This window comes from Mya arenaria, chromosome 13, assembly GCF_026914265.1.
Source record: "Mya arenaria isolate MELC-2E11 chromosome 13, ASM2691426v1".
In the NCBI taxonomy this organism is placed as follows: Eukaryota; Metazoa; Mollusca; class Bivalvia; order Myida; family Myidae; genus Mya; species Mya arenaria.
This window is the reverse complement of record NC_069134.1, coordinates 18,062,538-18,078,836: the sequence shown is the minus strand read 5'-3', so window position 1 is coordinate 18,078,836 and position 16,299 is coordinate 18,062,538. Positions and strand designations below refer to the sequence as shown.

Below are 16,299 nucleotides of genomic sequence, written 5' to 3'. Positions count from 1 at the left end.
TGGTTGTGTTTGATCCTGGTGCCTCTAATTTGGGTCTTGCTAGTGTATTTAAATCTGTGCCTTAAATAACGACCGTGGTTGTGTTTGATCCTGCTGCCTAAAATTATCGTCTTGCTAGTGTATTGATACCTGTGCCTTGAATAACGACCGTGCTTCTGTTTGATCCTGGTGCCTATAATTACGGTCTTGCTAGTGTATTGATACTTGTGCCTTCAATAACGACCGTGGTTGTGTTTGATCCTAAAGCCTATAATTACGGTCTTGCTAGTGTATTGATACTTCTGTCTTAAATAACGACCGTGGTTGTGTTTGACCCTAAAGCCTATAATTAGGGTCTTGTTAGTGTATTGATACTTGTGCCTTAAATCACGACCGTGGTTGTGTTTTATCCTTTTGCCTAAAATAGGGTCTTGATAGTGTGTTGATACTTCTGTCTTAAATAACGACCGTGGTTGTGTTTGATCCTAGTGCCTAAAATGAAGGTCTTGCTAGTGTATTGATACTTGTGCCTTAAATTACGACCTTGGTTGTGTTTGATCCTAGTGTCTATAATAAGGGTCTTGCTAGTGTATTGATACCAGTACCTTAAATTACGACCGTGCTTGTGTTTGATCCTGGTGCATATAATTAGGGTCTTGCTAGGGTATTGATACCTGTGCCTTAAATAACGATAGTGGTGGTGTTTGATCCTGGTGCCTATAATTAGGGTCTTGTTAGTGTATTGATACCTAAGCCTTAAATAACGATAGTGGTGGTGTTTTATCCTGGTGCATATAATAAGGGTCTTGTTAGTGTATTGATACCAGTACCTTAAATTACGACCTTGGTTGTGTTTGATCCTGGTGCATATAATTAGGGTCTTGCTAGTGTATTGATACCTGTGCCTTAAATAACGATAGTGGTGGTGTTTGATCCTGGTGCCTATAATTAGGGTCTAGTTAGTGTATTGATACTTGTGCCTTAAATTACGACCTTGGTTGTGTTTGATCCTAGACTCTATAATAAGGGTCTTGCCAGTGTATTGTTACCAGTACCTTATATTACGACCTTGGTTGTGTTTGATCCTGGTGCATATTATTAGGGTCTTGCTAGTGTATTGATATCTGTGCCTTAAATTACGACCGTGGTTGTGTTTGATCCTGGTGCTTATAATTTGGGTCTTGCTAGTGTATTGAAATCTGTGCCTTAAATAACGACCGTGGTTGTGTTTGATCTTGCTGCCTAAAATTATAGTCTTGCTTGTGTATTGATACCTGTGCCTTGAATAACGACCGTGCTTGTGTTTGATCCTGGTGCCTATAATTACGGTCTTGTTAGTGTATTGATACCTGTGCCTTCAATAACGACCGTGCTTGTGTTTGATCCTAAAGCCTATAATTAAGGTCTTGCCAGTGTATTGATACTTCTGTCTTAAATAACGACCGTGGTTGTGTTTGATCCAGGTGCATATAATAAGGGTCTTGTTAGTGTATTGATACTTGTGCCTTAAATCACGACCGTGGTTGTTTTTGATCTTAAAGCCTATCATTAGGATTTTGTTAGTGTGTTGATACTTCTGTCTTAAATAACGACCGTGGTTGTGTTTGATCCTTCTGCCTAAAAATTAGGGTCTTGCTAGTGTATTGATACTTCTGTCTTGAATAACGACCGTGGTTGCGTTTGATCCTTCTGCCTAAAATTAGGGTCTTGCTAGTGTATTGATACCTTTGCCTTAAATAACGACCGTGGCTGTGTTTGATCCTATTGCCTATAATTAAGGTCTTGTTAGTGTATTGATACTTCTGTCTTAAATTACGAACTTGGTTGTGTTTGATCCTTTTGCCTATAATTAAGGTCTTGTTAGTGTATTGATACGTGTGCCTTAAGTAACGACCGTGGTTGTGTTTGATCATAGTGCCTAAAATTAGTGTCTTGCTAGTGTATTGATACTTCTGTCTTAAATAACGACCGTGGTTGTGTTTGATCCTTCTGCCTAAAATTAGGGTATTGCTGGTGTATTGATACTTGTGCCTTAAATAACGATAGTGGTGGTGTTTGATCCTAGAACCTATAATTAGGGTCTTGTTAGTGTATTGATACTTGTGCCTTAAATTACGACCGTGGTTGTGTTTGACCCTAGTGTCTATAATAAGGGTCTTGTTAGTGTATTGATACTTGTGCCTTAAATTACGACCGTGGTTGTGTTTGATCCTGGTGCCTCTAATTAGGGTCTTGTTAGTGTATTGATACTTGTGCCTTAAATTACGACCGTGGTTGTGTTTGATCCTGGTGCATATAATAAGTGTTTTGTTAGTGTATCGATACTTGTGCCTTAAATTACGACCGTGGTTGTGTTTGATCCTAGTGCCTATAATAAGGGTCTTGCCAGTGTATTGATACTTGTGCCTTAAATTACGACCGTGGTTGTGTTTGATCCTAGTGCCTATAATTAGGGTCTTGTTAGTGTATTGATACTTGTGCCTTAAATTACGACCGTGGTTGTGTTTGATCCTGGTGCATATAATAAGTGTTTTGTTAGTGTATTGATACTTGTGCCTTAAATTACGACCGTGGTTGTGTTTGATCCTAGTGCCTATAATTAGGGTCTTGTTAGTGTATTGATACTTGTGCCTTAAATTACGACCGTGGTTGTGTTTGATCCTAGTGCCTATAATAAGGGTCTTGCCAGTGTATTGATACTTGTGCCTTAAATTACGACCGTGGTTGTGTTTGATCCTAGTGCCTATAATTAGGGTCTTGTTAGTGTATTGATACTTGTGCCTTAAATTACGACCGTGGTTGTGTTTGATCCTGGTGCATATAATAAGTGTTTTGTTAGTGTATTGATACTTGTGCCTTAAATTACGACCGTGGTTGTGTTTGATCCTAGTGCCTATAATTAGGGTCTTGTTAGTGTATTGATACTTGTGCCTTAAATTACGACCGTGGTTGTGTTTTATCCTAGTGCCTATAATTAGGGTCTTGTTAGTGCATTGATACCTGTGCCTTAAATTACGACCGTGGTTGTGTTTGATCCTGGTGCATATAATAAGGGTCTTGCCAGTGTATTGATACTTGTGCCTTAAATTACGACCGTGGTTGTGTTTGATCCTAGTGCCTTTAATAAGGGTCTTGCCAGTGTATTGATACTTGTGCCTTAAATTACGACCGTGGTTGTGTTTGATCCTAGTGCCTATAATTAGGGTCTTTTTAGTGTATTGATACTTGTGCCTTAAATTACGACCGTGGTTGTGTTTGATCCTAGTGCCTATAATAAGGGTCTTGCCAGTGTATTGATACTTGTGCCTTAAATTACGACCGTGGTTGTGTTTGATCCTAGTGCCTATAATTAGGGTCTTGTTAGTGTATTGATACTTGTGCCTTAAATTACGACCGTGGTTGTGTTTGATCCTGGTGCATATAATAAGTGTTTTGTTAGTGTATTGATACTTGTGCCTTAAATTACGACCGTGGTTGTGTTTGACCCTAGTGTCTATAATAAGGGTCTTGTTAGTGTATTGATACTTGTGCCTTAAATTACGACCGTGGTTGTGTTTGATCCTGGTGCCTATAATAAGCGTCTTGTTAGTGTATTGATACTTGTGCCTTAAATTACGACCGTGGTTGTGTTTGATCCTGATGCCTATACTTAGGGTCTTGTTAGTGTATTGATACTTGTGCCTTAAATTACGACCGTGGTTGTGTTTGATCCTAGTGCCTATAATAAGCGTCTTGCTAGTGTATTGATTCTTGTGCCTTAATCAACGACCGTGCCTTTGTTTAATCCTAGTGCCTATACATGTGGTCTTGCTATGTAATTCATACTTGTACCTAACGTCAGGACCGTGTTTGTATTTGATCTCGATATCCTTTATAAGAATTATTAAGATCCATTGTTTTCCACATTTATTCATCCTCTTTAAAATATTAAAGCAATATTATTAATTTTGGTAAAGCTTATTTGGGAGTAAGAGTGCATCTTTAAACAGTGAAACATTTATGGCAACTGGGATTTACCTTGTTAATACAATGTGATACAGCATGGGAAATTGGACTGGAGATACTTTCCCACTTTGATGTCGACCTGCTATCTAATGCCATGTATAACGACGATATTGTCATCGTTTGTACGTTACATTAATACAATGTCCATTTTTTAAATCAGTTTCAAACGTTCGGTAAAAGCCTCCGTGCTTTTATGTGCTGTCTATTTCGAGTAATTACAAGCTTAGAAATATAAGGAGTATGGGAACACATTATTAATTTGCATCAGAACATGTTATTCTATGATTAATTTTCTACGGGTTTTTTACGTCAAATGTTTTTGTTCCAGGTCAGATTTTCAATTTTGATGCTTTAAGCGAAAATTATACGTGCACGTGCCTATTCGCGTTCATTCTGCGCTATTTTTTACTGTCATTTCCTGAAGTCTATGCGTTCAATGTGATCTGTAAAAAAGATCTTTACGTCAATAAATAGCATTTTACTACAGTGTCCCAACCAACTTGGTGCGAGATGAAGGACTTTATGTGTTATCTTATATCATTTTTTATCAGTGTTATGAACTTATATGTTAAAACTTTATGACTATTTCAGATTTTCATTTATTGTGAACGCAAGTGGCGGTTTAAATATACGCAAAGGAGAGCCTGGAAGAGAAATTTGACCTGATAAGTAGAGGTGCGGGAAGGGGTGTGGGACAATGAATTTTTAGATTTAGAACGGGGCCAAGCATCGGTCCCCAAACAATGAGCAAAATTACCCTGTCTCGTTTGGTTTAAACAGTATTTATTTAGAAAATTTAGTAACAAAATAAATAATAATTTGAAATGGAACATTTTAATTCGTCATGACTAATTAAATATTGATGCTTAACAAAATGATGTGTGAAAAAACTTGTACCAGATGGACGTCAACAGTTATGTCAGAATCGACTTTCCAGTGTTTACAATTATCAAGACATGAAATAGTACTGTGGTTTGATTTGTACAAAATTTAATGACGCTCCATAACTCAACGGCTCAAGTTGACGTCATGACGCAGGTTTGGTTTCCTTGACTCTTCAAACAAACAAGCTGCTATTTTCAAACCGGATGTAGTAAACTCATTCGGAGCTCCTCGGCCATTTTATTGAAAACAACCTCGGATGTATGCCGGTACATCTGTTGAAGTAGTTCGTAAAATTTTGAATTATATCATTAGTTAAATGTAGTGTTTTAGAGTTGTATTTATTGATCTAAGTTTAAATTTATTGTCATTGAATTGTATTATAGCAAACATAATGAAGAATCCCATGAGTTAAGTCACAAAGTTTAACTGCTAAATAAAATTACTACGCGATCTACTTGCAGCGGACTTAAACGTACCACTTTTTGAGTGTGTAAACCGTCCAAATACATCCGAGGTTGTTTTCTAAAAAAAATGGCCGAGGAGTTCCGAATGGTAGTAAACTATGATGACATTTACGGAAATGACGTCATGACATTGACATTGAACGTGGAAGATTTGCGCGGAATTTTGACGATAAGAACCAGTGTACAAATTGCATTACCTGTAGATAGAGACCCTATTCGATGTTTTGTTCTCCCGGCCTGCAGATAGAGACCCTTTTCGATGTCTGGTTCTCCCGGCCTGTAGATAGAGACCCTAGTTCATGTTTTGTTCTCCCGGCCTGCAGATAGAGACCCTATTTCGTGTTTGGTTCTCCCGGCCTGCAAATAGGGACCCTTTTTATGTTTGGTTCTCCCGGCCTGCAAATAGGGACCCTTTTCGATGTCTGGTTCTCCCGGCCTGTAGATAGAGACCTTATCCGATGTTTGGTTCTCCCGGCCTGCAGATAGGGACACTATTCGATGTTTTGTTCTCCCGGCCTGCAGATAGAGACCCTATTTGATGTTTGGTTCTCCTCCCCCCCCCCCCCTGCAGATAGAGACCCTATTCGATGTTTTGTTCTCCCGGCCTGCAGATAGGGACCCTATTCGATGTTTGGTTCTCCCGGCCTGCAGATAGAGACCCTTTTTATGTTTGGTTCTCCCGACCTGTAGATAGACCCCATGCGCTGTCTGTTTCTCCCGGCCTGCAGATTGGGACCCTAGTCCATGTTTGTTTCTCCCGGCCTGCAGATTGGGACCCTAGTCCATGTTTGTTTCTACCGGCCTGCAGATTGGGACCCTAGTCCATGTTTGTTTCTCCCGGCCTGCACATTAGGACCCTAGTCCATGTTTGGTTCTCCCGGCCTGCAGATTGGGACCCTAGTCTATGTTTGTTTCTCCCGGCCTGCACATTAGGACCCTAGTCCATGTTTGTTTCTCCCGGCCTGCAGATTGGGACCCTAGTCTATGTTTGTTTCTCCCGGCCTGCACATTAGGACCCTAGTCCATGTTTGTTTCTACCGGCCTGCAGATTGGGACCCTAGTCCATGTCTGTTTCTACCGGCCTGCAGATTGGGACCCTAGTCCATGTTTGTTTCTCCCGGCCTGCACATTAGGACCCTAGTCCATGTTTGTTACTCCCGGCCTGCAGATTGGGACCCTAGTCCATGTTTGTTTCTCCCGGCCTGCAGATTGGGACCCTAGTCCATGTTTGGTTCTCCCGGCCTGCAGATTGGGACCCTAGTCCATGTTTGTTTCTCCCGGCCTGCTGATAGAGACCATATTCGATGTTTGGTTTTCTGGGCATTCAGATCCCGGTACACTGCCCCACAATAGATTTATAATTTCGCATATAACAACATAAAAACAACTTGCTGTTGTGGCTGACCTTGTAAACATTACATGAGGCCATTCAAATGTTTATGTTCTAAATGTTAAATGAGTTTTATTGTTTTTGTGTACACTTTGGCAATCAGACAGAAATTTATTTCCTTATTTGTAGATAGGAAACAATGCACTGGTCTATGCAGAGAATGGGGCTTAAAATAAACATTTCTTTAAAGATGGTTACATTTACTCGGAGACCTTGAGTTTAACCAACACAAATAGTATACGTATAAAGTCGTGTAATATGTGTTAATTCCTAGACAAATGTCGTTTTCATAGAAACCTAAACATGCATATTCACTACCTCCTGGTAGTGTATGTTAATAAAAGAACGTTTGTGTAGAGCTACGTGTTTTGGTAGAACTAAATATTTCGGCAGAGCAACTGTTGTACGTATTTAAAAGTAAATGGGCTCATCTTGTATGACATGTATGGTGGCTGATTTTTGCCATTTCTTGTTCGAAACGATATCGAAATATGTGAAAATGCGAAATTTCGCCTAGTGATAGGCCGAAAACGCGTATGCCACGAATGTTCTCATTTTTGTCATGCCACTTGGTACATTTTCGCATTGTCGTCGTCTTTCCGCCCGTCACTTATCACATTTTGGCATTTTGAATAGTAAACGTAATGATACATATATTGTTTATCAAAAATACTTTATTGCTTGCATTCCAGGAGTTAAAGTAGTGATTACTGTTAACTTCGCTATTGGCAATGAACCAATGGGTCGAGATGTTCGATAACCGTTATTTATACCTCATCCAATGAAATCTATCGTAACAGAATGAATAAAAAACAAGGATGAAATATGTATATTGTTATAATGAAGATACGAACTGAAAATAAAAACATATAATATAACAACTTGAATTAAAAATTTACAACATATGAATGACATTTAACCACACAAATATAAACATTGAAAAGTGCAACGTTTGTCTCCTACTACGAACGTGTAATTCGATGCGTAATAAATACAGACATTGTATGTATGTATGTATGTATGTATGTATGTATGTATGTATGTATGTATGTATGTATGTATGCATGCATGCATGCATGCATGCATGCATGCATGTATGTATGTATGTATGTATGTATGTATGTATGTATGTATGTATGTATGTATGTATGTATGTATGTATGTATGTATGTATGTATGTATGTATGTATGTATGTATGTATGTATGTATGTATTTCTTTAGACCTTGCGGTCAAGGATAACCCGTGAAAGTGCAAGCACTTATTTCCAACGGGGTCCTTTGTTTTTGCTGAAGGGACAGCACGCTGAAGAGACAGTGGTGGGATACAAGGAAGTCCGGGTGCAATACCCTAGCTCTTTTTCGTAGAGACCCCTTGGTTCTTTTACGTGCTCGGTGTAAAGCACCGATACACGGGGTACAACTTTCCTGGGTTAAACCAGTACTGAGTACACCACTTTTCCAAGCACTACCCTTTAAATGCCGAGCGCCAGGCAAGGGAGCTACTTGTACCAATTTTTAACGTCTTTTGGTATGACGCGGCCAGGGAGCGAACCCACGACCTCCCGCTCCGTAGTGTGATTGTTTTATAAGCAAAAAAAACACTTGTTTATTGGTACTGCAAAAGCAAAAGGCGTTGGTAAAATTAAATGTACAGCACTGTCAAGTCATAACCCGACACTTTATCAAACTATAGTTGTACTAACACGATATAATTCATTTATGGTCAGCAAATAAATGTTTGTATAATTACGAATCGATAATATTATTTTAAAAAGTAATTTCACGGCAAATTGTTTGCAGATTAACTCTGATGCAAAAGAACTCCTGCGAACGTGTTCCATAACATTGTGTCGCCATTCTGAATATTAATGGAGTGGCCCGATGTAGCCTGGACGGCAACCGTTTCGTTCATTGCCAGCATGACAAAGGCGTCAGCCGTGTTACACTGGTTCGAGCCGGCATTGTAGATTCGTTATATCTGGAGGCGGTCTATGCCACCATTGATTAGCTCAAAATACATACTCTTATCCTTCTCAACACAAAGCTGGACTGTGAACATGTATAAACCGGAAGTTGGAGACGTGAACGTTCCTGTAGAAGGCGCGTAGCCGGCGCCTATATTGAGGATGACTTCCGAGAAAACAACGATATTCTTCTCGGCAACGACAGTATTCGATGGACTGCGTGCTCGAAACACAACTACCGCGCTTTTTTGGTTGTCTGAAAGAAAACAATTAATAAACAAATTTCGTGATAAGATTCTTTGTCAGTTAGTTATTGAAGTTCCAAGTAGGGGCGGCTATACCATGTAATTAAACGTAAACCACATAATTATCATATTCCAATGATATACGTTCGTTTAAATCAGGATATTTACACCTCAACTTCCATACCTTAAATGAACTGCCTTTCGGCAATTGCGTTCATCAATCGATGAACGCAACATCTTCGGATATGTTCGGATCGCAATTCATCGCATAACAATATACATGAAAATATTGATTTTGTTATTGTTTGTACTGTGTCAGCAGGTCCCGTAAAATATAAATCAACATTTTAGAAAGTGTTATTTTTTTTAAAATATAAATGTATTGTTGGCATAAGTGTTTACATTTTACGTTTAAAAATTATTTCATGTGGTTGGTCTTTTCCCGCGTTATTGTGACGTCATTTGAAAAAAAATGCTTCCGGTTACAGTCGGGTCTTTCTGTTTACAGAATGGGTAAGAAAGGGTTACTGAAAGGTTTTCATAAATGAAATGAAGTATTTTTTAACAATTATTGAATGAGATAATGAACTATTGGTGTAAATATAAGTAATGAATTGCGGGGTTGATGTCATTATCGGGGATATGAACGCAATTGGGCTGGTCAAAGTACGCATGGAGTCCTTCGGACTCTACACACTTTGACCAGCCCAATTGCGTTCATATCCCCGATAATGACATCAACCCCGCAATTCATTCCTTAATTAAACTTGTGGTTTAAAAGAGCAATGAAGGACCTTGAAAAGACAATTAATATCATTACCAATGTTCTTGTCCAGTTTGAGAAGTGCCTTGTTCGCTGTTTCAGTAACATTAAGAATCACTTTCTCCATCTTCCTCTCGCTCTCAGACACACTGATCCGCGGCATCTTCTCCGCGCCCACGAGGCGTTCAATGTGCCCCTGCAGCGTACTGTCCGCCTTTGTCCGCCCGTCCACCAGGGCGACCCGTGCCTCTCGCAACTCCTCCTGGAGCCGTCCAAACTGCCACTCCAGTCGAACCATCTTCTCCAGCAGCCTCTCCTCGTAGTCGAACCGCGAACATTTGGGCTCAGAAGCCAGGCCCTGGTGTATCATTAACAAAACGCAAATAAATACAACACGAACCTTGTTACTCGAGAGACGCATCTTTGCTAACAATGTTCCAGTTCTCAAAACTATTTTGCAAAGGATAAGGCGTCAGAGACAAAGTCCATCTAACAATGATGAAAGGCAGTTATCCAGCTTTGATACGTACTGCAACAATGATTAGTAGATTATTCGTGCTGTTTTTTTTATTTGTTGTTGTTCCGTTCTACATAATTTCTAATATCATTTAAAGGCATTCATGAAGTAGATTATTTGCTTGTTCGATGGTGTGTGCGTGCGTGCGTGTGTGTGTGTCGTGCGTGCGTGCGTGCGTGCGGGCGTGTGTGTGTGTGTGTGTGTGTGAATGTGTGTGTGTGTGATTCGTTCAGTTATTAAATTTACCGTTAAGGTTTTCAAACTAAACATTTTCAACATGTTTAATTTCATGATTGTGTTTCTCAACAGGACAGTGGTGAGAATTCGAGGAAGTGAAAAATATGAGAAAATATGGCAAGCATAATGTTGAGCCAGCTAATTTTACAGATTTTGAAATAGGTAATTTCACTATTTAATTCAATTCATATTTCAAATCTCAAAACATGACATAACCGTTAAAAACAGGCGAACATGCTTAACAGATGCCTTTAATGCTGGTGAAAGATAGATAAATGTATGTGTTACTGATTTAAAGGTCACCCGTGCACACTCTTCTATTTGCAGATTCTTTATGTGGCATGTCTTTAATATGATTTCAGATATAAACCTTTGCTGGATATTTCGGCCGTGTGGTGATGTATTTGATGCGAACTTTCTGAGAAAACTGATTGTTCAAAGTCCTGTGGTAAACTGTTTGTTCAAAGTCCTAGGGCAAACTGTTTGTTCAAAGTCCTAGGCCAAACTGTTTGTTCAAAGTCCTAGGCCAAACTGTTTGTTCAAAGTCCTAGGGCAAACTGTTTGTTCATGGTCCTAGGCCAAACTGTTTGTTCATGGTCCTAGGGCAAACTGTTTGTTCATGGTCCTAGGGCAAACTGTTTGTTCATGGTCCTAGGCCAAACTGTTTGTTCATGGTCCTAGGCCAAACTGTTTGTTCATGGTCCTAGATCAAACTGTTTGTTCATGGTCCTAGATCAAACTGTTTGTTCATGGTCCTAGGGCAAACTGTTTGTTCATGGTCCTAGGCCAAACTGTTTGTTCATGGTCCTAGGCCAAACTGTTTGTTCATGGTCCTAGATCAAACTGTTTGTTCATGGTCCTAAGCCAATCTGTTTGTTCATGGTCCTAGGGCAAACTGTTTGTTCATGGTCCTAGGCCAAACTGTTTGTACATGGTCCTAGGGCAAACTGATTGTTCATGGTCCTAGGCCAAACTGTTTGTTCATGGTCCTATGCCAAACTGTTTGTACAAAGTCCTAGGGCAAACTGATTGTTCATGGTCCTAGGGCAAACTGTTTGTTCATGGTCCTAGGCCAAACTGTTTGTACATGGTCCTAGGGCAAACTGATTGTTCATGGTCCTAGGCCAAACTGTTTGTTCATGGTCCTATGCCAAACTGTTTGTACAAAGTCCTAGGGCAAACTGATTGTTCATGGTCCTAGGGCAAACTGTTTGTACAAAGTCCTAGGGCAAACTTGTTTCATTGTTTAAAGTCTAAGAGAAAACTTATTATTTTATGGAAATGATCATTTACCAGTCCACTCATTATGTTTTATGACATTCTAACATGCAATTCATTTCGTATGATGTATTTCAGAACTGCAGTTTTCCTGTTTTCCAGATGTGTTATTAATGATTAAGCTGTTATCATATTGTGGCATGGTTACATAGTTCTAGCTCTTTATGAAAATGGGAGCATTATTTGGGGAACTTATTGTATACTGTTCTAAGTATTCATGAATACGTAAACATGCAAAATATAATTAGACGTTGCATTTGCTAGCTATTATTTTTTCCTTTTGTTGAATTTATTTTCTAAAATATATACACATTTATTCTTACAGTATTAAAAAAAAGGCTTTCAACTACAACATTCATGGTAATTTCAGTCGTATGGCGACATTTTGTATTGTATATTTGAAACAGCAGATTGCATATCACAATTAGAGTTTCGAAGTATAATTTAGAATTTAATAGCTTTGTTCGCTAAAATTAACCCTTTTAATCACCGGGGGATAACAGGTAAAATGTAGAAAATAATAAACGTTTCTGAGTTTACAGTCAATAAGAAACAGTCAAAAATAAGTAACTAAACTAGATACGCCGAAATACAAAAAATGACCAAAGTGTTAAAAAATGATATTACCGTAGTAGCAAATAAGAAAACTATATTGCAATTTAAAATGATTTACTTCTAAATAAGAGTTAAAATAAATGTTTTATCTATGCTTCAATTGTCTACGACCAAACATTACTTCAGAAAAAAGGCGAGAAGGGTATCAGTGGGGGTTATCTTATAAATAATTAAACGAAATAGGGATACACGATGCAGGATACAAGATGCAAGAAAATTTATTTCGCATAGAATATACATAAATTACAAAACTAGCTCGCAGACCTATTTTCCGACAAAATGCTAATCAAATAATATATTGATAATACAGCACAGAACCTGGAAGATAAAAAAAATGCATTCAAATAATATCAATGCAAAATAGTAAACACATAAATAAATCATATTAAATTATTACAAATACATTGATTCTAAATAGACAGAACATGATAAACATTCGAGAATATAAGAAATATCACTTTTGAATAGAAACTTTGTTTGTTTACAAGATTATTCAGATGATGTGCTTATGTATGAATTTTATATTGAAAAAGTAGTTTGAACTAAAATCCAAAAATGCAAAAAAAAATTGATACAAAAGCAGATTACCAAACAAATTAGAAAAAAAGCCGCAAAGCACGTGACAAATGAAAAAAAAAGCACTTTAAGAATAAAATTAGCATGCCTAACTTTGGGGTTATTACTTTAAGAAGGGATTAATACTTCTAGAATGAGGTGATGTAACACCCGAAGACCGGGTACTAACAAGAAGGGGACATTTTGGGCTAACGCCTTTTACAATCCAATAGGACCGATTTAATGTTCAGGCTGACCAAAAAATGACTCCAATGTTCAAGAAAAACATATTTGCTATTATAGGCCAGCGTGTGGATTTTGGCTGTGGTTAATACTTTGAGACGGAGGTGATATGGCGCCGGAAAAGTGGGTACTGGCACGTTAGGTACACCTGGAGCTCATACATGTTACCAACAAATAATGGTCAGCTTGGGGTTAGGTTGACCAAAATTGACACCGTGTCAAGGTGTATTCGCTTAGAAAATTTGTTAAACAATTTACCAGTCAGAATATAACATTGTGTATACGTGAAAATTTAGAAATGCCTCTAAAACTAATATGAACATGGTCAGGTTTATTTAGAAATATGGAGCAAACGATAATATAGTATGTTATAATCTCCAGTACGCCTGAGGTGGATGCAACGCCCGTACCGTAAGGGAAAAGAAAATATTTACGAGCGACCTCTGTTTTATGAATACGCTCTACTAAACTTTGTTCCGCGTTTCATTGTTTGAAAATGTCCAAATTGTTATGCAGACAAAATTGTATTAATTTGTCAATGTTAAGCAGCATTATATAGTGACACTTATGTTTTCATTTCTTATTAAATGTTTAACATTTTAATACATATACATTAATGAATATTTTGTAGAGTTCATAAAATGAATGCCTTATGTTTAATGTTTTATGTTTAATTAAAATGTATTAGATAAATTCTAAGGTAAACCATATCAATTTTCACAAACGCAAACAGAAACGTAAGCAAAAAATAAAATTAACGTTTAACAAACTAATATTTCAAAATACCTCTTTATTTATAATGTTGCGAATTTTACTAACTCTTTAAATAAAACGTAAATCCAGCATAACAAAAGAAAACTTGAAATTGAAAAGTCATAAAGCATACTGAGCGACCTGGCGGGTAACCCCTTCCATATTATTCAACGTCTTGAAAAAGCCTTATTGTTCAATGTCATACAGAAATTAGCAAGTGTCCAAAGCCATGTATAAAATCTCATTGCTAAAGTAGCAAGGAAAACTCTTTAATAGTCTTAAGGGAAAATCAGTGAGCAAATTCTTATTAGACGGTAGCTCAGTGGTAGGGGTCGTAAACTGAATGCTCATTTGCTGGGAAACGATTGTTTATATTCCAAAGAAAAACGCGGTAATCAACGTAGTGGGAAAGCTCATTGGTCAACGTATTAGGAAATGTATGAAACCATATATTAAACACATTAACTGTCTTAAGGAAACGATAATAAACTATAATTATGAAAGTATTAAACTCGGTATAAAAGGTTATTATGAAACTTCATAAATCAAAGCCTCAAGGAAACCTCATTGATTGATTCTCCGTGAGAACACATTAATTAAAGTCTTACGGAAACCTCATTGACCGAAATCTTCGAGAGAACACATTAATTAAAGTCTTACCGAAACCTCATTGACCGAAGTCTTCGATAGAATACAGTCATTAAAGTCTTACGGAAACCTCATTGACTGAAGTCTTCGGGAGAACACATTAATTAAAGTCTTACCGAAATCTCATTGACCGAACTCTTCGAGAGAAAACATTAATTAAAGTCTAGCCGAAACCTCATTGACCAAAATCTTCGAGAGAACACATTAATTAAAGTATAACGGAAACCTCATTGACCGAAGTCTTCGATAGAATACAGTCATTAAAGTCTTACGGAAACCTCATTGACCGAAGTCTTCGGGAGAACACATTAATTAAAGTCTAACGGAAACCTCATTGACCGAAGTCTTCGGGAGAACACATTAATTAAAGTCTTACCGAAACCTCATTGACCAAAGTCTTTCGGGAAAACACAATGATCAAAGGATCTCAATGATCGAAGACTTGGTGAAAGCGCTTCGATCTATCTCTTTCGGGACAACTGAATATTAAAGATCTTCTTTAATTGATCAATATGTGGAGAAATTCAGGTGTGTGAAGTTGGCGCGTAGCTCGTATATCGTACATCAACATAAAAATAAATAAATTGGTCGACCTGGATCGTAGATCGTAGATCGACAATGCATTGTTGACCTAGATCATAAATCGTAGATCGACAATAAAACGGAAATATGAATCGGTTGAGCTGGGTCATAGATCGTAGCTCGACAAACTAAAATACATGAAATATTGTCGACCTGGATCGTAGATCGTAGATCGACAACCTGTTATACATAAAAATATTGTTGACCTGGATCGTAGATCGTAAATCGACAACCTGTTACACATAGAAATCGGTTGACCTGGATCGTAAATCGTAGTTCGACATAGTAAAACAGCATCAAAATATTGTTGTCCTGGATCGTAGATCGTAGATCGACAATGCATTGTCGACCTTGATCATCAATCGTAGCTCGACAATAAAAAATAAAACAACATCAAAAATAATGTTGACCTGGATCGTAGATCGCAGATCGACAATGCATTGTCGACCTAGATCATTATTCGTAGATAGACAATAAAAGTAAAACAATATCAAACATATTGTTGACCTGGTTCGTAGATCGTAGATCGACAATGCATTGTTGACCTAGATCATAAATCGTAGATCGACAATTAAATGGAAATATGAATCGGTTGAGCTGGGTCATAGATCGTGGCTCGACAAACTGAAATACATAAAATATGTCGACCTGGATCGTAGATCGTGGATCGACAACCTGTTATACATAAAATTATTGTTGACCTGGATCATAAATCGTAGATCGACAACCTGTTACACATTAAAATCGGTTGACCTGGATCGTAGATCGACAAAGTAAAACAGCATTAAAATATTGTTGACCTGGATCGTAGATCGACAATGCATTGTTGACCTAGATCATAAATCGTAGATCGACAATAAAACGGAAATATGAATAGGATGAGCAGGGCCATAGATCGTAGCTCGACAAACTAAAGTACATGAAATATTGTCGACCTGGATCGTAGATCGTAGATCGACCTCCTGTTATACATAAAATATTGTTGACCTGGATCGTAGATCGTAGATCGACAACCTGTTATACATAAAAATATTGTTGACCTGGATTGTAGATCGTAGATCGACCTCCTGTTATACATAAAAATATTGTTGACCTGGATCGTAGATCGTAGATCGACAACCTGTTTATTATAAAAATTGGTTGACCTGGATCGTAGATCGTAGATCGACAAAGTA

General features: G+C 37.9%; 2 protein-coding genes across 2 annotated transcripts in view; both read right to left on the bottom strand.

Annotated features, from left to right (window-relative positions):
- Window positions 1–16,299, bottom strand: part of LOC128213373 (peroxisomal biogenesis factor 3-like) — a 246,858-nt gene that overhangs the window by 204,515 nt on the left and 26,044 nt on the right. The window lies entirely within an intron of this gene.
- Window positions 8,330–10,072, bottom strand: LOC128213380 (uncharacterized). The gene is made up of 2 exons (XM_052919027.1): window positions 9,754–10,072; window positions 8,330–8,944 (listed from the first exon to the last, which is right to left on the bottom strand). Exons 1-2 carry the CDS (start codon window positions 10,064–10,066, stop codon window positions 8,697–8,699), a joined length of 561 nt encoding a protein of 186 aa, XP_052774987.1. The 5' UTR covers window positions 10,067–10,072; the 3' UTR covers window positions 8,330–8,696.